This window comes from Rhea pennata, chromosome 21 (assembly GCF_028389875.1).
Source record: "Rhea pennata isolate bPtePen1 chromosome 21, bPtePen1.pri, whole genome shotgun sequence".
NCBI classification, from domain to species: Eukaryota; Metazoa; Chordata; class Aves; order Rheiformes; family Rheidae; genus Rhea; species Rhea pennata.
The window spans coordinates 9384667-9411398 of record NC_084683.1 but is presented as its reverse complement, the minus strand read 5'-3'; the positions used below and the strand labels follow the sequence as shown (position 1 = coordinate 9411398).

At 58.3% G+C, this 26732-nt stretch overlaps 3 protein-coding genes across 7 annotated transcripts; all 3 read left to right on the top strand.

Annotated features, from left to right (window-relative positions):
• The first annotated feature begins 1346 nt into the window (after window positions 1-1346).
• Window positions 1347-12982, top strand: TRIM28 (tripartite motif containing 28). 4 transcript variants are annotated; one of them, XM_062592998.1, is made up of 18 exons: window positions 1347-1601; window positions 3381-3493; window positions 4024-4156; window positions 4331-4466; window positions 6128-6244; window positions 6332-6446; window positions 6570-6716; window positions 7761-7875; window positions 7955-8055; window positions 8147-8420; window positions 8525-8564; window positions 9350-9412; window positions 10170-10371; window positions 10468-10721; window positions 12001-12118; window positions 12218-12292; window positions 12378-12512; window positions 12765-12982. In XM_062592998.1, exons 1-18 carry the CDS (start codon window positions 1385-1387, stop codon window positions 12930-12932), a joined length of 2523 nt encoding a protein of 840 aa, XP_062448982.1. In that variant the 5' UTR covers window positions 1347-1384; the 3' UTR covers window positions 12933-12982. The 4 variants fall into 4 exon arrangements, with proteins under 4 accessions (XP_062448982.1, XP_062448983.1, XP_062448986.1 ...); XM_062592999.1 differs by lacking the exon at window positions 9350-9412; XM_062593002.1 differs by lacking the exons at window positions 12218-12292; window positions 12378-12512; window positions 12765-12982 and having other exon boundaries at window positions 11902-12081.
• Window positions 12983-14009: 1027 nt separating this feature from the next.
• Window positions 14010-19746, top strand: UBE2M (ubiquitin conjugating enzyme E2 M). Its single transcript, XM_062593044.1, has 6 exons — window positions 14010-14592; window positions 15190-15284; window positions 15683-15721; window positions 16656-16759; window positions 17125-17188; window positions 19415-19746. The coding sequence occupies exons 1-6, from the start codon at window positions 14484-14486 to the stop codon at window positions 19553-19555; spliced, it is 552 nt and encodes a 183-aa protein (XP_062449028.1). The 5' UTR covers window positions 14010-14483; the 3' UTR covers window positions 19556-19746.
• Window positions 19747-19842: 96 nt separating this feature from the next.
• Window positions 19843-24789, top strand: CHMP2A (charged multivesicular body protein 2A). 2 transcript variants are annotated; one of them, XM_062593036.1, is made up of 6 exons: window positions 19843-20502; window positions 21582-21763; window positions 22449-22628; window positions 22926-23056; window positions 23337-23398; window positions 23761-23975. In XM_062593036.1, the coding sequence occupies exons 2-6, from the start codon at window positions 21596-21598 to the stop codon at window positions 23880-23882; spliced, it is 663 nt and encodes a 220-aa protein (XP_062449020.1). In that variant the 5' UTR covers window positions 19843-20502; window positions 21582-21595; the 3' UTR covers window positions 23883-23975. The 2 variants fall into 2 exon arrangements, with proteins under 2 accessions (XP_062449020.1, XP_062449019.1); XM_062593035.1 differs by lacking the exon at window positions 23337-23398 and having other exon boundaries at window positions 23761-24789.
• Window positions 24790-26732: the final 1943 nt, after the last annotated feature.

Genomic DNA, 26732 nt, shown 5'->3' with positions numbered 1-26732 from the left:
GGTGGGAGGGAGGAGACGAACAGACAAGACTTTGGGGGAGGGGGTGACCCACCACTGAGATGGAGCAGCTTTGAGGACTCAAAACTCATTTAGAGACCCCAATTTCTTCTCTGTGGGTGAAAAAAGGAGTTAAAGTGATTGAGAAGCAAAAGTGAGGTGGGATTAGGTGGGTAGAGGGGGCTGATGAGTGCCCTGGTTGACGAGTAGTGCCTGAAGGAGGCTGTTTGCCCCGGACTGGTCACCTTCTGTGGTTGCTGGGGCAGGAATGGGGGCTGAGGGAACCGCAGGGGAGCTCTGTGCATGGCCGGCCTGGTCCTAGGGCCCCTCATTGCCCAGCGGGGCCAGGCGAGGCTCCAAGTGACGATGGGGGCAGTTATTCTGGGGTGACGCTGGGCATCCAGGCCTGTGCCTAGGCTCACACCCCGATGCGGATCAGGTGTAAGCCCACATCCAGGTCCAAACCCAGTCCCACAACTGGGCCAAAACCCAGGCCTGTGTCCATGTCCAGGCGCAGAACTGGCATCAGGCCCAGGCGTATGGGCCCGGACCAGGTCCACATCCAGCCCCAGGCAAAAGCTCTTGTTCAGGCTCTTGACTAGGCTGATGTCCAGGCCCAGATCTGGCCTCGGGACAGGTTCCTGTACAGGCCCTGACCCTGGCCCACGCCCTAAGCCAGGGCCCGGGCCTGGGTCCACATCAAAGCCAGGCCTAGGCCTAACCGTGACCCACATCCACAGTCCAGCCCAACCCCGGGCCGATCCCACCGTTACCCCCGTCCCAAACTTGAGTGACTCTGGATCAAGGAGGGGGGACCTCTCTGAGGTACTTCCGAAAGCGATTGGCTCACAGCTCTGTCTGTCAGAGCTTCTGCCCCGCCTCCCCCCGAGGAATAGGGCTGCCGATTAGCTAGGAGCCACGTTCATCTTTAAGGCACCGCCTTCCCTGTGGTGATTCGGTCGGTGATTGGTCTAGAGCCTGCCCGCTCTCCGGGCTTTGAGACAGGTTTCGCCCTGGAAGCCTAGTCGAGGAGGTGCTTAGAGGAAGAGGATTGGCTTCCATTACCTGTCAATCCTCATTCTGCGGACGCCTATTGGGTTTTGGTTGTGGCCTCCTCCGCTCAGCGAGATGATTGGTCCATCTCCCTTTAACCCCGCCTATCTCATGGTCACATACGGGCGGCTCGTCTCTCGCTTTGTTTTCCCGCCTTCCCCGCCAACGGGCGCCTCCCGTTGCTTCATCTCCCTGTCAGTCTCCCTCAGGCCCCGCCCCCTCGCAGCTCTCGGGTCGCTGATTGGCGGGGCGGGCCGCCGCGCGGCTGCGCGCGCAGCTGGCTGTGGCGTGCGAGTTCCCGGTGCGGGGCCGATTGAGGGGAACGGGCGGCGCCATGTCGGGGCCGGCGGCCGAGGCGGGTGGTCCCGGCCCCGCCGAGGCGCGTTTGGACTCGTTGGACCTGCTCGAGCGCTGCGGCGTGTGCCGGGAGCGGCTGCGGGCCGAGCGGGAGCCGCGGCTGCTGCCTTGCCTCCACTCCGTGTGCCGGCCTTGCTTGCGGGCCGAGCCGGGCCCCGCCGCCTCACCGGCCACCACCGCCAAGGACGGGCCAGGTGAGGCCTGGGGTGGGGGGGCGGCGGGACTCGGGGGACCCGCAGGGAGCGGGGACGAGCTAACGGGGGAGTGCGAGGCCCCGTGCTTCCTGGGGGAGGGGGGCAGGTGCGAGGCCCTTGCTTACTGGAAGGGGGGGGCCAGGTGTGGAGCCCTGTGCTAACGGGATAGGGGGGCCAGGTGTGAGGCCCTGTGCTAATGGGTGTGTGGAGTGGGAAGGTGTGAGGCCCTGTGCTAACAGGGCGAGGGAGGTGCCAGGCACCCGGCAGTGCTTTAAAGCTGGTGCATGTCTCCAGCTGGGTTTTTCCAGAGGTGATTTGCTGCTTGGGGAAGACTGTTGGGTCTCGCTTTGCCACTCGGTGCGTACGCTGTGCTCAGTGGGATCCTTTGGCCTCATCCCAATTTGTCACCAGCTTGTGCTGGACAGCCCGTAGCTGCTCCATAGCTCTGTTGATGTTGCCTGACTACCTGGGTCCTTTTTAGCGTGGGATTGTCGCACCTGTGGCCGGGCCTGGCATTGCTCATGGTTGCCTCCATGGTGGTTCCTTGCGACAGATCTGGAGCCCTCTTCTGTCAGTGCCCCCTGCCTTGAGATCTCCCAGGCAGAGAAGCTTCCGGAGAGATCAGAAGCACTGCTTCCTCTTGCTGCCACCTGTGACAGATGATATCTCAACCGTTGCCAGCGGCTTACCCTTTCTCAAAGCCCTGGAGAGGAGGAGGAAGGGTAGACCAGTGGCTGTTGGCGATGGAGCTGGGGGAGGCAGCTAGGGGTGCCCAGTGTGCCTCGTGGTTGAGGAGGTTCAAGTTGATCATCTGGAGAAACGTCTGGAGGGGGCAGAACAGTGATGGGTCCCTATCCTTGGAGGTCTAGCTAGATGAAGCTTTTGACACCTTGATGTGGTGTTGGCGACAGTTCTGCTTTGATTGAGGTTGGTGCAGTGATCTCTGGAAGTCCCATCCCTCTGCCCTGGTGAGGATACAGCTGGGGAGAGACCCAGGGATGTGATAGGCCTCTATCTTTAGAGGTCTTCAGGGTTTGGACGTGGCCACAAGGGACCTGCTGCAGATGGACCTGCTTTGGATGTGGGTCAGACCAAGGAGGTCCCATCTGCCCTGACCCAAGCAGCGATGGGCTCTAGTGAGTCTCCATCTGTGGAGATATTCACTCCATGCCTGCATGTCATTGGGAGGAACCTGGTCTGAACTGGTCCTGTGTTGGGCTTGAGTAGGAGCAGGGACCCCCAGAGGTTCTGTGTGGCCGAAATCAGTGCTGATGTGTCTGCTCTGGATCACCTGTTGTGACAGGCCACCTGGACTGTGCTTCTCCATGAAGAGTTTGGTTTTAGAGTGAGGTTTTCAGCTTAGCCTGAACAACTGCCTCATTTTTGAGGGCTTCTTAGCTCACTGGCCAAATATCCAGGACCTCCTCCCATCTGCTCTGGGTTCTTCCTTCTTCCCCTCTGAAAGAGCTCCGCTGCTGAAAAAATTCATGGGAGAGGTTGCCTCCAGACTGGGCTTTTTTGCCAGCCCTGGAGACTTGTCTCTGTTGCTGTGGAGCTGCTTTGTCCCAGCATGGCCCCTGCCGCCTGCTCCCAGGAGGTTTTGGAGGATGAAGAAGGGGACGAGGCACCACGTAGGTCCTTTGGTGTTGCTAGGAGAGTCTGGAGAGGCAAAACATCACTGTTAAAGCGAAACACTGCAATCGGGGCAAAACGTGGCGGCAGTTAGGGGCCACGTCTTGTGCCTTCTCTGCGTCCACCCCACCGCTTCCCTCCCCGCAGTGGTCGACTGCCCCATCTGCAAGCATCAGTGTTACTTGAAGGACATTGTGGAAAACTATTTCTTGAGAGACAGCGGGGCTGAGGCGGTCGCCGACAGCAACGATTCAAACCAGGTAAGGCTCTGTGCCGGCTGGGCATTGATCCAGGACACCTCGACGAGGAGAGGGCCGAGCACGCATCACCCTTCCTAGCTGCTACTCAAGGATCTCCTTGGCCTGTTGTGTTTGGGTGATGTTATTAACACATCAGCAAATTATTTTTTATCTGTGCCGTGGCAGTGCTTGTAGCTCAAATTATCTAATTGGTAATAATTCAGTTGTATTTGCCCTTGGGTTGTCCTCCTTCCTTCTCCAGTGGTTCAAGGGTTAATCGTGCCCTTTTGTGTGTGTGTGGGGGAAACGTGTTGCATAAACTGGGCAGGAATGAAGCAAGTTGTTCCCGTAATAACAGCTGAAAAATGTAACGTGATTAAAATGTCTGGAATAATGTGGCTAACATAAAGATGTGGCTAAAACAAGTTCCGACTTGCTGGGGAGAGGCGGAAGTGTGAGCATGGCCTCGGTATGAGATGCCAGAGAATTCCAGGCATTTGGGGTGGGCTTGGCCCGGCACGCGTGTCGCCCGACGGGGCCTTGTCCCCTAGTGCTGCACCAGCTGTGAGGACAACGCGCTGGCCACCAGCTACTGCGTGGAGTGCTCGGAGCCGCTGTGCGAGACGTGCGTGGAGGCCCACCAGCGAGTCAAGTACACCAAGGACCACACGGTGCGAGCCACAGGTCTGTCACTGTCGCATTGCCAGGACGCAGCAGACTTCGGCGGGGGGCGGAGGGGGGGAATGGGGACACAGAGGGACATCGAGAAGGGGTGGGATGGTCCCTGTGTGCCTCCGAAGGGGCCAAAGCGGGTGCCGGTGACATCGTGGTGATGTTGCGCCGCGTTTCGCTGCGCAGGTGGCTCCAAGGCGAAGGAGGGCGAGCGCGCTGTGTACTGTGCCGTGCACAAGCACGAGCCGCTGGTGCTCTTCTGCGACACGTGTGACACGCTCACCTGCCGCGACTGCCAGCTCAACGCACACAAGGATCACAAGTGAGTGGGGGTGCCTGTCCGTTTCCTGATTACTGTCATAATTAAATACAACTAAACTGATTTTTCACGGCTAATGAATCACTTGGATCAGATATCTGACTTGCTCTCTCTGTAATACTTTGGTCAGTTATCTGACTGGATCTAAATCAAACTCTACTTATCAATTAAAATTTGATCCTGCAGCTTATCAGTTCTGTAACATCAGGGAGTACTTTTAATTGATTTTGAGCTAGTGGATTTTTTTATAGATATATATGGGTTTTTTTTTTTTTGGAACTTTTTTTTTAATGAATAACTAAGAAGTCAGGTAACTAAACTGACCAGTTAGCCATTAAAAAAGCATTGGAGTCAGGATGGAGCTGACTGACTAACCCTATTCATTAGTTAACAATTCAAAAAAGAAAAAAACACCTTCAATAAAGCCCATCAACATCAACTGAATATTTTCTAAGGGACAAGTAAATTGATACAGTATCTAATTAACTAATTTTTTACCTAGCAAACTGGTCAGTTTTATTTTTAGGTTGGTTTTAGTTTTTAATCTGTTTGGCTTTGATTAGTTAATCATTAAAAATCTAAGTGATCATCTGCCAACGTATTAAATTTTCAGATTAACTTTCCTTTTAACTGATAACTATTTATCTGATTAGTGTTCAGGCTGATTACATTGATTTTTTTTTAATGATTAAAACTATTTATTTAAAATAATCTTAAATTAAAATGGTACTTGATAATGTGGTTACCTTTCTAGTTCTTTGTTTAGTTTAATTTTATTTTTTATAGATACCTTATTACTTATGCCTAGTTTTTTATCTGTTAAAAGTGGAGTTTGTACATTCACTGGTCAGTGAGGTGGTTAATTAGTTAGCTTGATGGTTTTAACCTATAATCAGTTTGCTTAGTTACGTAACTTTTAGTCATCCCTTAAAAATCAGTTTAAGTTAAAATACTTCCTAGTGATTATCTAGCTAATGAATCTGTAAAAAAAAAAAAAATTTTTTTTCATTGACTAGTTAAAATATCCTGAATTTTAGTGGATGTTTGGTTAGTTTTCTGGTTTGTTAGTTACTTAAATCCATTAAATATGTGGTTGATTTCTAAATGAGGAGTTAATTAGGTTAGCTTGACTTTTTTTTGTTTTTCCCAATTGTAACTGATAAGTTTGGATAGTTACCTAATTAGCTGCTTAGCTTTTAATAGTGGATAGTTTGATTAGTTATATGACTAATCAAACATTAAAATATATATAACAAGTATGAAACCAGATTAAGGTAGCTCGCTTAAAATTTAATATGATATTTCCTAAGTGACTGTGGGTTTTTTTCTTTTGGCTTGACCAGCTGCTTACCTCTGTCAGCTGCTTAACTCATATTGATTTTTATTTATTTTAATGACTTAATGGCTTTTAGTGGCTTTTTTGATGACTTTTTTAATGGCTTAATGGCCAAGGTTAGCTAAGCAGTGAGCAGGTTAACTAACTAAAGTGGATTTGTTGCTCTGGTGAGCGCTGGAGCTGAATTTTTGCGGGACTATTTCTGAGACCCCTGAGCGATGTGTTGGGGAGACCCACGGATCAGTGGCGGGGAGACCCACGGATCAGTGGCGGAAGAGGCCTCCCACCATTTTGGGGACTGTTGATGACTCAGTTTCCCCTCCTGCAGGTACCAGTTCCTGGAGGATGCGGTGAGGAACCAGCGCAAGATGCTGGCGGCGCTGGTGAAGCGCCTGGGCGACAAACACGCCAGCCTGCAGCGCTCCACCAAGGAAGTGCGCAGCTCGTACGTACCCCTGCTTGCCCTGGGCAGCGATATCTGCCCTGGTGGGAAGCATCCGGCCCCCCTCACCCCGACCCTCTCTGCCGGCAGCATCCGCCAGGTGACGGACGTGCAGAAGCGGGTGCAGGTAGACGTGAAGATGGCCATCCTCCAGATCATGAAAGAGCTGAACAAGCGTGGCAAGGTGCTAGTGAGCGATGCCCAGGTGAGCTTCCTCTGGCTTAATTCTGCCCTTTGTGGCCTTGGGGAGTGGTTGCATCCACCTAGCAGCAGCCACCGCATCCTGGTCTGTCCCTGCTGATGGCATTTGTGTTCCCCCTCCTTGTAGAAAGTGACGGAGGGGCAGCAGGAGAAACTGGAGCGGCAGCATTGGGCCATGACTAAACTGCAGCGGCATCAGGAGCATATCCTCCGTTTTGCCTCCTGGGCCCTGGAGAGTGACAACAGCACTGCTCTGCTGCTCTCCAAGAAGCTGGTGAGCCAGAGAAGGGCTGGACCCCCTTCCTGCATCCCCACTTTACCTGTCCTGGGGGCAGGGAACTCCCTTGGGATGGGTCATAAGGGCCACTGGTTTCCCTGTCGTGTTCACCCTGCTTTCCAGGGCTGGGCACAATGGGGAAACGGGTGCTAGAGAGAGAAGCTGAGCACTGGGCTGGGTTGCATCTCAGCCTGGGGTGCCCTGTCCACATCCAGTCTCTGTTGACGTTTGCCCTCAATATGCTGTTTGGAAGGGATGTGGCACCAAGTGGGGTCAGAAGATGGTCCCCTGAGGGGGTGGTTTGACCCCAGTTCATGCAGATTTGGCTTGGGAGGGTCTTTCTGGGGTCTTGGGCATCTCCCTCAGCTCTTCCCTCTGTGGCATAATGGGTGCCCAGGGCCCCTGGCTCCCCCTTAGCAATCTCAGGGTCCTCCCTCAGCATTCTTAGAGTGCCCTGTGTTCCTATGGCCATGTCCTTCTGCCTCCCAGTCCCTGTGGTGTGACAGTTCCCCTGTAATCCCCCTCATGTCCTCAGGGTGCTGCAGTGGGTCCCTTTTACCTCCATGATGAGTCCCCTGGACCCCACTCTGTGTTCCTGCTGCAGTGGGCTCATTTAGGGGTTTCCACACAGGATGGGTGCTCTTGGGATGGTGCAGTGGGTCCCCTGGGGAGTCCCTGGGGTGTGAGAGATGCCCCCAGGGTGCTGAAATGGGTTCCATTGGGGTGCAGTTTGGGTGCCCCTGCGCTGCTGCTCTATGTCCCCTTACAGTCCCCATATGTGACAAGCTTCCCTGGGGCACTGCCATGGGTTCCCTTCATGCGCACAGGGCATAGTGGGTGCCCCCAGGATGCTGCTCTCTGTCCCCTTGGAATCTCTGTGGCAGAATGAGTGCCCCGAGGGTGCTGACAGATGCCCCCACAGTGTAGTGGGCACCCCTAGGGTGCTACCATGTGCCCCTGTTCCATCAGGGGGTGCCCCTGTGATGCTGCCGTGGGTCCCCTTGGGGTCTCCCTGGCATGACGGGTGCCCTGTGCCCCCAGATCTACTTCCAGCTCCACCGTGCCCTCAAGGTGATAGTGGACCCCGTGGAGCCGCAGGGTGACATGAAGTTCCAGTGGGACCTCAATGCCTGGACCAAGAGCGCCGAGAGTTTCGGTGAGCCTGTGGGGAGGAGATGCCCCAGGGACACCCCGCCTGCGGCAGGGCTCTTCTGATGCCTCTGTCTGCCTCGCAGGGACCATCATCTCGGAGCGGAGCTGTCCCCCGCCGCCCCTCACCCCCCAGCCGCTGACGGCCAGTCCCCGCAGCCCCAGCCCGGCCCCGGGTGTCTCGCAGGTACCTCAGCGTGGCAAGGGGTAGATCCTGGGGGCGCACGCTGCAAGTGTCCCCCCACAATAACAGAGCTGCCTCTTCTTTATCCTCCCAGGCGCCCTTGCAAGCCACGGTGGTGAGCAAAGGGCAATATGCTCCTGGCCCCCTCCTGCAGCCCCTGGCGGGATCCTGGCACAACAGTGAGGAGGTACAGGGTGCCCCGGGGGCCCCCAGTGCCCCCCAGGCCACTGGGGGCAGGCCAGAGACACCCCCGCTGCCTCAACTGACCCGGAGTGCTGAGGAGCCAGACTGCCTTGACCCTGCCCCGCCGCGTCTCACCCCGCAACCTGCTGACAGTCCCGGGGACGTGGCTGCCAGTGCTGAGCTGGGTGAGTGTTGTGCGGGGGGGCCTTGGGGGTTACTGGGAGGGAGTGGGGGAGGGGAGGAAGAGTGGGAGGAATGTCCCTGACACAGTTTTTTTTTTTCTCTGCAGCTGATGCCCCCCCTGAAGCTGCTGTTACTGGAGTGAAGAGGTGAGTGGAGGGAAGACCCACGGTGACCCTTGTCACCCACAGCTCTGCTAGCCCCTCATGACTTGGGAACTGGGTGTGGCTGGGACCCCTCCATGGTCCCCTCCTGTCCCTTATAACCCCATGTCTAGGGTGGCTTGGCCTCTCCTGTTCCTTGTAACCCTATTCCCAAGTCTTCCCCTCACTCCGCTTCTCACACTGTGCCCTAGCTTTGGCTGGGACACCCCCCCCCCTTCCCTTGTCACCCCATAGCTGGGGATCCCCTGTCCCTCATTACTGCATACCAAGGACTCTCCTGTCCTGTGCCACTCTCCCCCCCCCCTTATCCAAAGGATGTCTGGGACCCCCTTGTCCCCTCATACCGGGAACAACCCCTGTCCCTTGTCACTCTGTGCCTAGAGAGTGGCAGGGACACCCCTCTCCCTTGTCAAACTATACTAGGGCAATCCCTTTCCCTTGTCACCTCATGTCTGGGGGTGGTCAGGCCCCCCCATGTCCCTTGTCACTCTATAACTCATACTCTCTTACCGCTTGTCACCCTGTTTCCAGGGGGTGGCTAGGACACTCTGTCCCTTGTCATCCTGTACCAAGGCACAGAGGATGGGAGACAGGACCACTATGTCCCTTGTATTTGCTGGGGAGGGTGGATTTTTGTCCTGGGAGGCCTCCAGCCCTCTCCTGGCTCGGGCAAATCTGGTCTGCATGGAGCTTCTTTGGGATGGGGTTGGACAGGAACCCCTGAGGAGTTCTTGAGTCCTTGAAGGTGCCCTTACGAACTCATTATTTAGGAGAAAACGTGTTAATCCTCCCCAGGAGGAGGAGGAGTTCATTAAGGAGCTGCTGATTAAGCGGTAATGGTGATGGCTTGGGGGTTTAGGGTGCCTCCCCTTTTGCAGTGGGTTGAGGGGGGCAGAAGATGGTGTCCCATTTCTGGGGGTGGCTGAGACCCTTCTGTCCCTTGTCACCCGATACCCAAGGCTCATCTGTCCTTTGTCACGCCATGCCCTGGGTAGCTGGGACTACTTCTCACCATGTACCTGGGGCTGTCTTGTCACCCTCTGCCTAGGGGTAGCTGGGACTCCCTCTGTCCCTTGTCACCCTGTACCCAAGGTTTCCCTGTCCCTTGTCACCAAATGCTTAGGGGTGATTGGGACTCCTGAGTTCCTTCCATGTCCCTTGTGACCCTGTACTTGGAATTCCTCCATCCCATGTCACTCTGTGTCCTGGGGTATCTGGGACCCTTTTGTCCCTTGTCACCTTATATCTGAGGCTCCCCTGTCCTTTGTCACCCCTGCATTGGGGGGTGGCTGAGACCTTTTTGTCCCATGTCACCCTATAGCCGTGGCTCCCCTCTCCCTTGTCACCCCATACTATGGTTCTCCTAACCCTTGTCATTCTGCCCCCAGGGGATGGCTGGGGTCTTCTCTCTCTCCCCAGGGGATCAGGGCTGCCAGCACCCCAATTTTCCCCCCACTCAAGAGCCCCTGGCAGATCAAGGGCTTCTGGGCCCAAATTTGGGGGCTGCCAGCACCCTAGATCCCAAGGGACTTCACCCAGGGTGACAGAGCAGGGGGAACAAACATCTCTGAGCACCCTGATGCTCGCCAGGAGCCGTCCCCCTGAGGGCCGAGTGAACGCTCTGCTTCGCAAGGTGCCACGGGTGAGTCTGGAACGCCTGGACCTGGACCTCTCGGGGGCTGCGCAGCCCCCCGTCTTCCGTGTCTTCCCGGGCACCTCGGCTGAGGACTTCAACCTCATAGTCATTGAGAGGGGGGTGCAGCCAGGGCCCCCTGGGCCCCCCACTGTTAAGGTGAGTGCTCAGCTATGCTTCTCTGCTCTGTGATGGCCACGTCTCCACGTGCTTGCGCCCACATCCCACCCGCTGATTCTGCTCTCCTGCCCGCAGGAGGAGGAGCAGGAGGCAGCCATTGGGGATGGCCAAGACACCAAGCCGGTGGGGCTGGTGTCCGAGCACTCCAGGGTGCTTGCGTCTCCTGGCACTTCCCGTGGGATGGGGTCCTGCCCTGTGGGAGCCGCCCCAGGCCCTGGGGTGGCCTGCTGCCGCGTGTGTCGCCAGGCTGGTGCTGTGGTGATGTGCGACCGCTGTGAGCACTGCTACCATCTCGACTGCCACCTCCCTGTCCTCCAGGAGGTCCCCAGGTATGCCTGATCCCCAGGATCCATTGAGCCCTCACACCACAGGGGACACTGCCACTTGTTTCCCCCCCCCCCCCACTTCCCCAAGATTGCCCCATCTCCCTGGGATCTGCTTATTCCCTGTCCGTAGGGATGCTCTGGCCCTGCTAGATCTCCAGGATCCACTGTTCTTCCTTGGGAAACCCTCTTCTGGGGGAGGGGTGGTACATACTGCCCATTGGCTTTCTGGGATATGATGGGGGATATCTGCTGCTCCCTGGGTCTTCAGAGATCATCTGGAGCTACTAGATCTTTGAGATCTCATCTATGACAGTTCCAATTTCCTTCTCCCAGGAGGAGAGTGAAATTGCTGCTACCCCTTGTGATCCCTAAGGGGATCCTCTGGTGCCATTGGATTCCCTGGTGATCAGTGGCCTCAGAGTTCTCCCATTTTCCTCAGAATTCAGCTCTCCCCTCAGACCAGCTGGTGCTGCCTATTGCTGTGGAGGTTTGGGTGCTGTTCAGCCCCGGTCCACTTCTCTCCCCTAGAATCTGCTGATTTCTTTGGGGGTTCTTGGGTGCCACTGAATCCTCTGGATCTTCTGATTTTTTTTTCCTGGGATCTACCCCTTAGCTATGACTGAGTCGCATGGGATCATCTCAGGGTTTGCTCTCCCAGATCCATGTAGAGACCTGCCCATGATCCCTGGAGACTGGTCTTGATTCATGTGGGGGCCTACCCATTGATCACAGGGGCCTGGGGATTTGCTTTCTCTGCTTTATGGGAGGGAATCTACCTCTGAAGCCCGGGTCCTCGAGGATTTTCTGGCTCTTTTTTATGTTGGGATCCACCTGTTGATCCCAAATCCCTGGCAATCTGACATGTCTTATCCACACAGGGATCTACCCTTTGCTCCCAGACCCTGCTGGATGAACTGGCCCCAGTCCATGTGGGGACCCACACAGGAGCCTGGATCCCTTGGGAAATACTGCCCCAATCCATGTGGGCAGCCATGCATTGATCTCTGATCAATGGGGGAGGACCTCTTTGATCCCAGAGTCCTGGGGAGCTGGTACCCCTCATCCCTAGCATGCGCCACCCTTCGATCCTTGGGTACCTGGCCCTGATCCACGTGGGAATTCAGTGAGATCTGTTGGGATCCACTGCCCCAAGTGTTACTGGCTGCCAACCCATTGGTGCCAGGCACTTGTGGAGCTCTGAGCCCAGATCCCGGGAGATCTGCCTGCTCTGGCAGAGGTGGGGCCGCCTGGGTCCCACTTGATCCCTCGCCTGATCCTGCAGCCCCGAGTGGAGATGTCTGCTGTGCCAGGATCTGCCAGCTCCACGTGAGGACCTTGCCACCAGCTTCCCTGGCCCTGAGGAGGGGGCACCCCGCAAGCTCTGCCCCCTGGACCAGCGGGTGCGTAGTGGGGGGGTGGGGTGGGGGTAGATCGAGGATCCAGTGCTGGGAAGAAGAGGACTAGGGGCTCCCTCACAAACCTTGGCTCTCTGCCTGCAGAAGTGTGAGCATGTGCTGCTGGAGCTGCTCTGCCACGAGCCCTGTCGGCCCCTGCACCGGCTCTCCAGCTCCCCGGTGAGTCCTGTGCCACAGGGGAGCTTTAGGGGTGGTATCTGGGGCCACCCACGGTGCCCTGATTGCCTCTGCTTCTTTTCCCCAGGAGGGCCATGATGCCATCGATCTCACCCTCATCCGGGCCAAGCTGCAGGAGAAGCTGTCACCTCCTTACAGCTGCCCTGAGGAGTTCGCCCGCGATGTCTGGAGGATGATTCGCCAGTTCAACAAGCTCACGGAGGTGGGGTGCAGAGCCCTATGGTCTTCCCTTGGAGTCTGGGCAGGAGGACGGGCTCAGGGAGGCAAAAGGGGGTGGCTGAGGTCAAGGAGAAGCAGGTTGGGATACCCTGCTTCTGCTTGGGGTGGGGAGCGCGGGTTCGCACAGCAGAGCGGGAGAAAGAATTGGGATGGGTCCAACAGTGGGGTGAGTGAGAGGAATGGGTAGAGGAAAGGGGCCAGGGATTGATTTTTGGGGTGTCTGCTTGCCCCACAGGACAAGGCAGATGTGCAGTCCATCCTGGGCCTGCAGCGATTCTTTGAGGCTCGACTCAACGCCACCTTCGGCGACCGCAAGTTCTCCTCAGCCCTGCTTGATCCTATCGTTCCTTTGGATGAGGCCGAAGGCATCCCGGCCTCCCCTGCAGGCCCTCTGGCCCCATGACATCCTCCCTTCTGTGTGGACCTTGTTTGGGGGGGGGGGGGGTTGCAAGGGGGGAGAAGACCTCCACAGAGGGGAGTGGGGCCAGGAGCCAGCTCCTCTGTGCCCCTTTCTCCCCCGGCACCTGAGGGATGGTGGATGCAGCAGCGACTTTTCCTCCCCTCCTTCCCTCACCTGTAGCATTGTCCCTGTCTATATTCACCAGAGAAATAAAACCACAGTCCTTCAAACTCCTCCCACTATCCCTGTCTCGCCCTCCTAGGGTGAGATTTGGCCTGTTTTTTGCTCCTCCTTCCCCCCCCCCCCCCCCCCATCCTCACCATTGGAAGCATTGGCCGCATGGATGCCGGACTGGTCCAGAGCTGGCGGACCTGGTCCTTGCCATGGTGGGGGGGAGGGGGGTGCAGAGGTGGGGTGGAGGAGGCCCCCTGGGGACAGGGGCCCCCTGGGGACTGGGGCTAGGGCTGGTGTGAGGCTGGGGCCTTACTTCCCCCCCGCCCCCCCAAGTACGGGTCCTGCTCCCTGTGCTTGCAACAAAGAGGAGGCTGGGGCCCAAAATAAAGATGGCAGCGCCCAGTGGGAAAATGTCAAGGCCTGCCTTCAATTCTCTACTTCCGCCCTGAGCGGCTGGGCGTATCAGAGCACGGCTGGTGCTTGGGGCTCCTCCCACCTCGCGCCGTAGACGAATGGAGCCGGGGGGGAGGGAGGGAGGGAGGGAAGGGGAGCTGACGTAGCTCCGGAAAGTGCCGAAACTGAAGACCCGAGGGGGGGGGGGGGGGGAGGCGGTGCCGAAAGCTGCCGAAAACTACCGAACTATTTCGGAAACAGCCGAAAACTTTCGGAAGGGAACCGAAGCGGCGTCGAAACGCAGCCGCTTCCGGAAAGAGCCGAAGCGGCTCGGGCAAGAGCTCGGCAAGACTCGGCCCCCTTGCCGGAAAGAGCCGAAGCGTGTGCGTGTTGTGCGGGGGGGGGGGGGGGAGGGGCGGTTTTTCCGGAAGAGCCCGAAGCACCTCCGGAAAGACCCGAAGGTTCTTCCGGAAAAAGCCGAATCGGCTGGGGGAAGACCCCGGAAAGACTCGCCCTCGTTCCGGAAGAACCCGAAGCGCGTTCGGCGCCCGCCCGAGCCCCCTCCGGAAAAGCCCGAAGGGCGCCGGCGGTAGCGGCGGCGCGAAGCCTCCAGCGCGCCGTCACCGCCCCCTTCCGGAAAGCTCCGAAGCCCCTTCCGGAAAGCTCCGAAGCGCTTCCGGAAGTTACCGAGCGGCGCCGGCCGTTGCCGACCCCCCCTTTCCCCCCCCCCGTGTCCGTCTCCGTCTGTGCTCCCGGTGCCGCCTCCCGGTGCCGCCGCCGGTGCCGCCTTTTTTTCCCCCCTTTCCCCCCTCCCAGCCCCCTCCCTGCTGAGCCGCTGGGGGGGGCCGCAGCTCGGCTCCCCGCCGCTGCCCCCGGGCCCGGCCCGGCCCCCCTGCCCCCTTCCCCCCCCTCCACACGCCCCCGGGGCGGCCCGTGGCGGCGGCGGCGGCGGCAGCGGCCCGGTGCGGCCCGGTTCGGCCCGGCAGGATGATCAAGCTCTTCTCGTTGAAGCAGCAGAAGAAGGAGGAGGAATCGGCCGGCGGCACCAAGGGCACCAGTAAAAAGGCCTCGGCCGCCCAGCTCCGTATCCAGAAAGGTGACCCACACCGGGCCCGGTACCGGTACCAACGGGGGGGGGGGAGAACCGGGGCTACCCCGAGTTTGGGGCCTTCTTCCCCCTGGGGGGCTGCTGCCAGCTACCCCGGAAGTTGGGGGACACCGAGGCTGGACCCACCTGGGGTTGGTCCAGCTGCTCCGGGACAGAACCAGGCCCAGGCCCAGTACCGGGGAAAACCAAGGCCGGACCGAGCTGGGGCTGTTTCCCCTTGGAGGCTGCTACCAGGGCAAAGATCAGGCCTGGTACTGGAGTGAACCGGCCCAGGACTGGTTCCCCTTGCGGGGGAGGTTGCTACTGGCTGCCCCGGGACAGGACCGGGTCCAGTATCGGTGGGGGGAACAGGGATCCTGGGGCTAGGGCGGCCCCTGCGACACCGGGGCTGGGGGAGGAACCTGAGGGCACCAGCAGGGCCTGGATCCACCCGTGTTTTTTCTATGTTTCCTTTGCGTGTTTTCCTCTGTCCCGCTGACCTGTGTGCGTACGTGTGTTCCCCGCCCCCCCCCCCCCCACCGTGGCCTGCGTGCGTGTCCCCGCGTGTCCCCCCTGGCCGTGTCCCCGCTAACACGTGTCCCCCAGACATCAACGAGCTGAACCTGCCCAAGACGTGCGAGATCGACTTCTCCGACCAGGACGACCTGCTGCATTTCCGCCTTCTCATCTGCCCCGACGAGGTGCGGGTCCACCCCTTGTCCTTGGGGTTCCTCCTATTTCCTTGCTGACCCTGGGGTCCTTTTTTTTTGACTTTTCCTTGTTTCCCAGGGTTCCCTGTTGCCCCTAGGGTCCCCCCACCCCAGTCCACTGGGAGCCCTCTGTCCCCCCTCTGCTCCCTGTCTCCTGCCCCCAGGTCCTTCTGAAGGCCTTGGGGTCTTTCTCCATCCTCACGGTGTCCCCCTTGTCACCTCCATGTCCCTTGGGGTCCCCTCTGTATCCCTGTTAACCTTCTTGTGCCAACTGTCCCGCCTTGTCCCTTGAGGCCCCCTCTGCATCCCCAGTGTCCCTCCATTGTCCCTTGGGGTCTTCCCAGCATCCTTGTGTCCCCATCCTCCAGTGACATTTGTCTCTTCCACAGGGCTTCTACAAGGGTGGGAAATTCGTCTTCAGTTTTAAGGTCAGTTGTGTGTGTGGAGGAGGGGGGAACCTGTGGCCACCAGGACCTGTCCTATGGCCACCAAGATGGGTGGGGGGCGCTTGTCTGCCCCAGGGGCTGGAGGTGGGAATGAGGGGCTAGTGGCCACTGAGGGGAGACCTGTGGCCACCAAGGTGTGACCCAGAGTCATGAGCTTGCCCTCTGTGTGGGGAGCAGGATATGGGTGGCCATCAGCATCTGACCAGGGGCCACATGTCTATCCCATTGGTTGGGTTAGGGGCCAGGGGTTGGTGTCCACCAGAATATGACTAGTAGTCACCAAAATATAACTAGTTCATTCTGTGAGTTGGAGATGGGTTGGGGGTGGGTGGCTACTGAAATGTTACCTATTGCTACTGAAACATGATATGTGGTCACGTATCTACTGTATACTTTGGAGCATGAGCTGTGGCTGCTGAGATATGACTAGTAGGCACCAAAACATGACCAGTACTTACCTTTTGCGTTGGAGTTGGGATCAGGAGTTGATGGCCACTAAGATGTGACCAGTAGCCACATGTCTGTTGTCTGGTTTGGGATAGGAACTAGAAGCCGGCAGCTATTAAGATGTAACTTGTGGCCACCAAGATGGGAGCAGTAGCCAGGAGTCTACACTGTGGGTTGGGGTAGTGGCAGGTGGCCACACCAAGGTGTGATCAGTGGCCACCAAAACATAGATAGATGTCTACCTGGGTTAGATTAGATGCTGCTGGCCACCAAGGTGCGATCAGTCACCACATATCCGCTCTGCGGGTTGAAGATGGGAATGAGGCAGCTTGGTGGCCACCAAGACATGGCTGGTGGCTACATAGTCGACCCTTGACTTTGGGGTGGGCCTAGGGACCGGTTAGCATGTGGCCACGGCCATGTGCTGCCCAGGTGCTAAGCTGCGATCCTGCCCCTTGCTTGCCCCCAGGTTGGCCAGGGGTATCCCCACGACCCACCGAAGGTGAAGTGCGAGACGATGGTCTATCATCCCAACATCGACCTGGAGGGCAACGTCTGTCTCAACATCCTCAGGTAGGCTGTGGGTAGGGCTGTGTTGGCCACAAGCACATCTGGAGTGGCTACAGCTGGATTTGGTCTCACGTGCCCCTTAGGCCCCCTTGATCCACCTTGATGGGTGTCTTTTGCCCAGGCGTCACTCTTCCTTGCAGCCCTAGACATGGCTGGAGGTGGCCACAGGATGGACAAGGACACATCTGGGGTGGCCACAACTGGATCTGGGTCCCTGCCCACCCACCAAATGCCCATGAGGGAGGGGAAGAGGGGCCACGTGGTGTTCTGGGTCCGTGTGCTGCTCCCGTGACTAGGCAGGTCCCTGGGCTGGCCCCAATAGGGCATGGGGGACAGTGTTCCCTGGTAACGCCCAATTCTGTCCCCAGAGAGGACTGGAAGCCTGTCCTGACGATAAACTCCATCATCTACGGCCTGCAGTACCTGTTCCTGGTGAGTGCTGCTGACTTAGGGGCACCCAACGGGCATCTTGTGGATGTGGGGCACCCACCATGGCTTTGGGGTAGACCTAGGATGCTCTTGGAATGCACCCTGAGGACACTCAGTCATCCCTGGACACCATGCGGTGGCTCTGGATCACCAGCAAGGGCAGATGGTAGCCCTGGGACACCCCCATGTCACCCCTGGGATGCCCGATATGGGGGCCCTGTTGCCCTCAGGCACTTATTAGTGGCCTTGGGATACCCACTGGCCCTAAGATACCTCTCTGGGGGGATTGAGTGGCCCTGGAAACCTCCTGGGGGCAACTGATGGCTGTGTGCCACAGCAGGTGGCCCCAGGACATCCCATACAGGCCTCCAGTGGCCCTGGGCCATCCTGGGGTGACCCTGGGACACCCTAGGGTTTCCCCAGGATATGATGCTGAGTGGCATTTGCTGGCTCTGGGACACCCTGAAGTGGTTCCCAGTGACCCTAGACCACCCCATGCTGTCTCCAAACCCTGTCCCAAAACTCAGAACAACCCTGCAACCCCATTTACTCCTCTTGGGGGCCAGGGCAGGGACAAGAACTTCTTCAGTCTCCTCTTAATAGTCCCCTTAAGCTAGGAGTTACCCTGGAAGGGAGCTGATGGGATACTGGAGGTCTTGTTAAATGGGGTTGGAGCTTCTTTCTTGGCCTGGGGTGATATTTGGTCATTTAACAAAATTTCAAGGGGTTTTAAGGAGTATTATATGGGGGTTCAAGGATATATAGGGGTATTAAGACATGTCGGGGTGATAAAGCATATTGGAGGTATCAAGGAGATAAGGGTTTTTAAGAGAAATATCAGGGTTTTAAGGAGTATTAACTAAGTGGTATCGCTGGGGGTACCTGGGTATTGAGGGGATCTAAGGGGTATAGAATGTATTCAGGAGTACTAGGAGGATATTGCAGGGTGTAATCGGGTATTTAGGGGGATATTAAGGGTTGTTAAGGAGTACTGGGGTACTGATGGGATGTGGGGGTATTGTGGGGTATCAAGGAGCTCCAGCATGTATCAAGGTGGCTCTTAAGGAGTACTGTGAGTATCAAGGGGATCTTAGTGAGTACCGGGGGGCATCAAGGGGTATTGAGGGAGGGCATTTAGGGGTATCAGGCGTGGCAAGGATTATCAGAAGAGTATTGAAGGTGGCATGAGAATATTAAGGAGCATTGAAGGGGCCATGGGTGGGTGCTAAGGAATATTGGGTGTATCCAGTGGGGTTAAGGATTATCAAGGAGTATTAGGAAGTATCAGTGGGGATGTTAAGGAGCATTGAGGCGGTACTGAGGTTGCTTTAGGGGATGTTAAGGAGTACCAGGGAGCATTGAGGGGCTGCTTAGGACTACCGCTGGGTATTGTCAAGAAGGCAGTATTGAAGGGGGATCTTAGGGAGTACCAGGGAGTAACAAAGACATTATTAAGGAGTACCAGGGAGTATGGAAGCACGTGTTAACATATACCAGCGAATACCAAGGGGACTGCTAAGGAGCACCAAGGGATATTGAGAAGGTACGGCGGTGTTAAAGGAGTATCAGGGGGTATCAAGGAATACCACTGAGTATCAAGGGATTTCTTCTGGACTATTAGGGAGTACCAAGGGCCTGTTAAAGAAGTACCAGAGAGTATCAAGGGGGCTGCTAAGGAGCACTAGAAGGTACTGAGGGAGGCATGTGGGGCATTTATGGATACTGGGGATGTCAAAGAGCTCCTGGGAGCCCTTAGGGGCCAGCCACGGAGTACCAGGGAGTATGAAAGCAGCTTGTTAAGGAGTACTAGGGAGCATCAAGAGGCTTGTTAAGCAGCACTAGGGGTATCGAGGAAAGCAGAAGGGGTGCTCAGGGGTATTGAGGGCTGTTGGGAAGTTACGAAGACCCATTTAGGAGAGCCAGAGTGCATCAAGGGGCCTGTTAAGCAGTGTTGAGGGTATAGAGGGAAGTACAAGGGGCATTAAAGGGTATCAGGAGATATCAAGGAGTACCAGGGAGGATCAAGGGACTTGATAATAACCAGGGGTTATTGGGCGGTGTATCAGGGGATATTGAGGAGTACCAGGGAACACCAAGGGGGCAGTTAGGGTGTATCTGGAGCCCTGAGTTGGGGGAGGGGCTGTTGCGGGATGGGGGGAGAAGCGGCCGGAGCTAAGCTGACACCGTGTTCCCCCCTCTCCCCCTTTCCGCTTCCCCGTCTCCCTGCAGGAGCCGAACCCTGAGGACCCGCTGAACAAGGAGGCGGCCGAAGTGCTGCAGAGCAACCGGCGCCTCTTCGAGCAGAACGTGCAGCGCTCGCTGCGTGGCGGCTACGTCGGCGCTACCTACTTCGAGCGCTGCCTCAAGTAGCCCTCGGCTGCCCAGTCCGCCCAGTCCGGGCGCCCCCTGGGCCGCCCCCGCCCCCGCCCCCCCGCTATTTATTGCCCCCCCGGGGGCGGGGGGGGGCCCCCCTCCCCGCGCCCCCCCTTCCCCGGGGCTGTTCGCGAGCGCGGAGGGTAATTAAAGGGCGACGGTAACGAGCGGCGGCTCCCCCCCCCACACTCTGTGTCTGTGCTTCCTTTGGCAGTGGCGCCAGTTTGGCCTTACTGGTTTAACTGGGGAGGGGGGAAGGGGATGCTTAGCCCCTGCGAGTGTCATCTTGGTCTAGGGCCTCCCAATTGCCCCCCAGTATGCCCAGTTTCCTCTCCCTGCTGCTCCTAGTATACCCCTATCTTCTTCCAGCGCCCCTTGGTATGTTTGGTTCCACCCGCAATGTGCCCTAGTTCCTTGTCCCAGTATTCCCAGTGTCGCCCAGTCCCCCACTTGCAACATAGCCCTGTTCTCCCCTAGTGTGTCCCAAACCCCTGCTGTGTGCCAGTGCCCGCTCCCAGTGTGTCCCAGTGACCTGAGTAGGTTCCAGTTCACCCCCTGCCCACACACTGTGTCCCGTGACCCCCAGTATTTCCCAGTGTGGCCCACTCCCCACCCCCTGTACGTCCCAGTTGTGTCCCAGTCGCCGCGGCCGCCTCGCTGGCAGGGGTCGCTGTCTCCGCCCAAGGCGCCGCTCTTGCTTCCCCCCCCCCCCCCCGACCCCTCCGCGGGCAGGAAGTGACGTTTCCTGGCTCTTCGCCTCTCGCTAGCCGCAGCGGTCACAGGAGCGCTCAGCAGGGCCGTTCTTCCCGCTCTGTCTCTATGGTTGAACCTCCTGGAAGGCGGAGCTGTGGCGTCCTTCCCCGCCACGTGACCGAAACGGCCGTGTGACGTCACGGAGTTTGCGGAAGTGCGCGGGAGAGACCGGGAGACGCGGAAGGATCGGGGTGAGGGGGCGGGGAGGGGGGCCCGATGGGGGTCGGTACCGGGGGGTCATAGGGGTGTGTGGGGGGGACTAGAGGGGCCTGGTACCAGGGAGGTCATAGAGCGGGGCGGGGCGGGGGGGTCTAGACGGGCCTGTTACCGGGGGCCTTTAGGACGGGGCGGGGGGTCTAGAGGGGTCCGGTGCCGGGAGGTCATAGAGCGGGGCGGGGGGGTCTAGAAGGGCCCGGTTCTGGGGGGTCATAAAGGGGGGGGGGGCGAGGGGTCTAGAGGGACCCGGTACCAGCTGGCCATAGAGCAGGGCGGGGGAGTCTAGAGGGACCTGGTATCGGAGGGCCCCGGTGGAGAGGGTACCGGCGAGCGGGACAGCACAGGGGAGAGGCGAAAGGCCTGGGACCATAGAGAGGACCCAGGACCTCCGGAGGGGACCTGGGTCATAGAGGGGTGCCAGAAGAGACTCTACGGGGGTGGGCGACTGGAGAGAGCAGTGGAGGCCTCCGGGGGTGGGTGTGCTCCCCGGACCATAGAGAGGAGCGGGTGGAAAGGGGAAGGGGGGGGCATAGAGAGGGGCAAGGGCCCTGCAGAAGCACCACAGAGGGGCGCTCAAACCATAGAGTTGTCAGTGAGTTGATCATTTCAGCGGACAGTCTGGGAGGAGAAGAACGATAGAGAGGAGAGGCCCGAAGCATCTTGGGCGGCACCATAGAGAGGAGGGTGGGGCCGCTGTGGGCAGGCAGGGGGCCCGAAGGGAGGGGGCGGAGCTTCTTGTTCCTTGTTGCCTGGCGATTGGCTGGGCTTCTTGTTGACATGGTGATGGGGTGGGGCCTGGGGGCAGGAGGGCGGAGCCTGGGGTGTAAGTGGCTACAGAGGGGGGCGGCTGGTCCTGCTGGGTTGCAAATGGGTCTGGGGGGGTGGTGGGAGTGGGGGGCAGCTAAACCCTCGGGTTGTTAATGGGTCTGGGGTGGACCCAGACCCCTCAGGGGACATTAAAGGGTCTGGGGTCATCCTGAGCCCAGGGCAGTAGGGGCCTCATGCAGAGCCCGGGTCCTCCTCTGCATGTCGCTTCCCTCCCCCGTGTCCCCAGACCCCGCTGCCATCATGGATTTGCTGTTCGGGCGCCGGAAGACGCCAGAGGAGCTGCTGCGGCAGAACCAGCGAGCGCTGGCCCGGGCCATGCGGGAGCTGGACCGTGAGCGCCAGAAGCTGGAGACGCAGGAGAAAAAGATCATCGTCGACATCAAGAAGATGGCCAAGCAGGGGCAGATGGTGAGGGGAGGGACACTGTAGTGCGGACTTAGGGCACCTGGAGGGACCAGAGGACTGCAGGGCAGACCAGGGGACAAGGAGAGAACTGGAGGACGTGGCAAGAACTGAGATGCTTGGAGGGGGTCAGAGCACATGGAGGGGATCAGAGCACTGTGGTGGAGACTTTGGGACATGGAAGGGACTGTGGTGGGGATGAAGGGACATGGAGGGTGCTAGGGGATGTGGAGGGGACCAGAGGAAACAGAGGACTGGGATTCATGTGGGACCTGGGGGATGCAGAGCAGACCAAGGTGCTTTGGTGGTGATTGTGGTGGGGACAAGAGGACACAGGCAGGATCAGAGGACATAGAGGGGACCAAGGCACCACAATGGGGACAAAAAAATGCAGAAGGGAGCAGGGGCTTACTGAGGACTGGGGCTACGGGGGAGACCAGAGGACCATGGTGGGGACCAGGAGAGGCGGAGGGGACCACAGACGTGGGGAAGACAAGGGAACCAAAGTTGGGAGCAGAGGATGCAGAGGGGACTGGGGGACATGGAAGGGACCAGGGGACACAGAGGGGAAGTCTGGTCACTGTGGTGGGGACTAGGAGATGTATGTGTGTGGCGGGGGGCTGTGGAGATCCCTCAGGGCTCTGGGGATCCCCACGGACCCTGTGGCCACCTAAGGTCCCCTGGCCCACAGGATGCGGTGAAGATCATGGCGAAGGACCTAGTGCGAACGCGGCGCTATGTGAAGAAGTTCATCACTATGCGGGCCAATGTGCAAGCTGTGTCCCTCAAAATCCAGACCCTCAAGTCCAACAACTCCATGGCCCAGGCCATGAAAGGTGTCACAAAAGCTATGGCCACCATGAACCGGCAGGTGGGTGCCTGTGTTCACCTCAAATTGCTCAAGGTGGCCATGACAGTGATCCTGAGACCATGGCCATCATGAACTGCTTGGATGGCCATGGGGATGTCCCTGAGACCATAGCCGTCATGAGCTGTCCCAGGGGATATCTCCAAGGCCATGTCCACCACAAACTGCCCAACATAGTCATGATGTCCCCAAGGCCATGGCCACCATGAATGGCAGCAAGGGATGTCCCAAAGGCCGTGGCAACCCTGAGCTGCAGGGACATGCTGTATTTCCCCATGCCATGTCCCCATGTCCTTCCAGCTGAAGCTGCCGCAGATCCAGAAGATCATGATGGAGTTTGAGAAGCAAGCGGAGATCATGGACATGAAGGAGGAACTGATGAATGACGCCATTGATGATGCCATGGGAGATGAGGATGATGAGGAGGAGAGGTGAGAGGGAAAAGAGAATGAGGACATGGATGTGGGGGCACAAGGTGACATGAGGGAGGAGGAAATGGAGAAGAGGAGGACAGCAGACACTGGAGAGACACCGGGCACAACTCAGGGGCCAGGGCAAGTGAAGGGCACTGTGAGGGGTGACAGGGGACACTGGGGGCTCAAGGGCACCTGAGGAGGGATGGGGAAGGTTGGAGACCCTCAGTCTGAGGGACGGGGGAAATGGGGAGTCAGGGGTCTCAGTGTGGCTCCTGACCACTCCATCCTCTCCCAGTGACGCAGTGGTGTCGCAAGTGCTGGACGAACTGGGGCTGACCCTCACCGATGAGCTGGCCAGTGAGTGGGACCATTGGGTAATGGGGAGCCTGGGGAGAGTTAACTGTGGGAGCACGTAAGGATCCAGAGGCATATTTGGGGTGTAATGTTGGGGCAGATGGAGGTCTAGAGGGGTGTTTGAGGGGTAACTGGGGGATAATGGAGTGACCTGGGAGTCTGAGGGATGTTGGAGAGGATCCAGGAGGTATTTCAGGAGTCAGGGCAGGACTTGGGGGGGCGAATGAGGGGTTGGAAGAGTAACTGAGGGAGGATTTGGGGCTCTGAGGGGCGGCTGTGGGATGTTTGGGTTCAGGATGGTCCGGAGGAGGGGGAAGGAGTCACCTGTGATTGCCGCCCCCCTGACCTTTGCCCTTTGCTCCCAGCGCTGCCCCCGCCGGGGGGGTCGCTGGCAGCGGGAGAGGGGCGGGCGCCCGAGGCTGCGGCCGCGTTGGCCGACGCCGACGCCGACCTGGAGGAGCGGCTGAAGAACCTGCGCCGGGACTGACCTCCAGCCTCCGACCCTGGGCCGTGATCCATGGTGACCTCCGACCCTGCTCCCTCGCAGCCCACGGCGACCTGCGGCCCCGGGGTTGACCCATGGCGACCTGCGACGCTGGGTTGATCCCCAGTGACCTGTGACCCCGGGGCTGACCCCGAGTAACCTATGATCCTTGGGCTGTCCCGTGGCAATGTGTGACCCCAGAGTTGACCCCCAGTGAACTGTGACCCTGTGGCTGCCCCCTGGTGACCTGGAACCCCAGGGTTGACCCCCCTGCGACCCCGGGGCTACACTACAGTGACCTCCGACCCTGTGCGATCCGCAGCACCCTGCAATCCCTGCCCCGACCCCATGGCGACCTCCGACCCTGCCCCGGAGCCACCAGCAGTGACCTGCGACCCCTGACCCTTTCAGCTCTCTGGTGACTCTCGGCCCCAGGACTGACCTCTGACCATGGCCTTGACCTGTGGTGACCTGTTCTCCAAACAGGCCCCCTGGGGCTGACCCTAATGACCCTTGACCCTGCCCTTTGTGGCCGGGGGGGAGGGGCAATCAAAGACACACTACGGGGCCTTGCCTCCCATGAGCGTGTTTGCCCCCCCCCCCGGGGGTATTTGCCCTCCTCCGGGGTATTTGCCTCCTCTTGGGGTATTTGTGTCCCCCCCCAGGGGTATTTCCTCCCGTGAGGTATCTGTTGCACTTCTCTGGGGTATTTTCCCAGTTTTTGGGGGGCATTTGCCCCTTACCCAAGGATATTTGCTCTGTTCTCTGGGTAATTTTCCTCCTGTTGGGGTATTTTTACCCCCGGGGGATACTTAACCCCTTCTTTGGGTTATTTGCCCTCTCTTGGGGTATTTGTTTTCTCCAGGGCAGTTGAGCCCACCATGGGGGCAATAAAGGCCACAAGTTCTTATTGCCCCTCGCTGGCTGGTTCCTGGGGGATGGGGAGTGACCAGTGCCCCCCAGTCACGGACTGGGAGCTCCTGGCGTGCGATTTACTGGTGGCTGATAGGAGGTTGGGCACTGGGAAGGGGAACCTGGATGCCAGGGCTTCTCTTGGGGTTGGGGGTCAGTTTGGGGCCCTGGGTGCCTGTGATCCTCGCCCTTCCCTTCACCAAAACTCCTGTAGATGCCTTCGTCCTCCAGCCACCGAAGCTCAGTGGAGTCAGAGTGCTCCTAATGCTCCTGTCTGATAAAGAGCCGTACAACACAGCATTTTGCTGCCCAAAATGGCATTTTGGGGCATGCTGATGTAGGTGGCAGGAAGCAAAGATTCCGAATGGGAAGAGCAGACACAGCAAATGATACGAGGCGTTCAGCCAAAGCAGCTTATCTTCTCCTTCTTGTCCCTGGAGACCTCCCAAGGTGGGATGCTCGGAGGCTGCAGCATGGAGAGTTGTTGCCATGGTTGCACTTAGTGCTAAAATGATCCCGGTTGGTAAGGAGGATTTGTGGGAAAGGTATGGCCAGCTCTTCCGCTTCGTTTTCACCCCTTTGCTGCATCCCAACCTGTCTCATCAAGATCTCACCAGGCATGCAGGGAGATTCCCTGTGCCGGCTCCATGGGTGGAGGAGCCCCTTGCAATTCTGGCCGTGGTGGCCTTTCTTCAGCCGCCTGAAGCCTGCTGTGGGACTATGTCAGTGCTTCCTGTGGCACCGGACACATCATGGGGAAACCCACAGCTCCACCAGCAACTGATGCATCCCCAGAACGGCATTCCCGGAGGAAGATGATACCAAGGCAAGCAGTGTGGGCTAGGATCTGCTTGTATGGGCAAAGGAGTTAAGTTTGAATTTCGGGAGGCTTCTGGAGAAACATCCAGGACAGGTTCTTTCCAAACTAGGGTGAAGAGACATCACCAAGGGTTGCCCTGCCTAATGAGGTTTTCCAGCAGCACGGGGACAAGGAGCCCCAGAGCGCATGAGTGTGTGCACGTGTGTGTGCAGATCTGTGCAGCCTTGTGCACAAAGTGAGTGCTCAGACGCTCGTCTCCTATTACGTCCTTTACTCCCCCTGCAAAGCACACCGTGCTGCAAAGCGCCCGTTTCACATCCCCTCCAACAAAGTTTCACGTGATCTGGCCACTTGGTTTAATGCGACTGAGGAAAATCCAGAGTGCAGGAGTCCGGCTGGCGATCAGCTGTACCTCTCCCTCTTTTCAAGGAGGCAAGACGTCTTCCGAGGGCTGCGGAGTGAAACGGGAAGGGGCTGAGCATGAGGAGAGAAGCTGAGAAATGCTGCTGGCCACGCTCAGGCTGTTGCTGATGGTGAGAAGCTAGCAGCTTCTCATCTCCTTCTCAGGGCCCAACGCCTCCCTTGGGGATGGCAGGGGTGTCCCAGTCGGGCACCAGGCTCCCAAGCCTGCTGCGTTCCCAGGTCAGGGCTGCCCAAGGAGGAGACCCTCTTTCCCAGGTGCTGCTGGTGGGGGAAGGAAGGCTTTTGAGGGGAGCAGCATACACCCCCGTGTTGGCAGGTACTTACGCGGGGAAGGGCTGCCGTAGCTTCTGCTCCAGGAGCTTTCTTTGGGCCTCCCGCCACCTCTCCTGCGGAGAGGTCTTGGTGTTGAGTGGGGGCAGAGCTTGTGATCCCCGTGGTGTAGTGCTCCTGCGATAGTGGTGACAAATCCTCTCTCACCTTGTGGCTGGCAGCCCTGCTGCCACTGCCGACCAGCACGCGCTGTCGCTTTGGTGTCCAGAGCCCCTTTTGGCCCCAGAGGGGTTTTGGGCTTGAAGTTAGGGCAGCAGAGAGGCTCCTGGAGGGAAGGTCTCCCCCAGGTCCTTTGGGGTCCCCCAGAAGCCAGGGGATGCTGCTCTCAGCCCAGTGGATGAGGGAGAGGGAAAAGGGTCGTCCTGTGT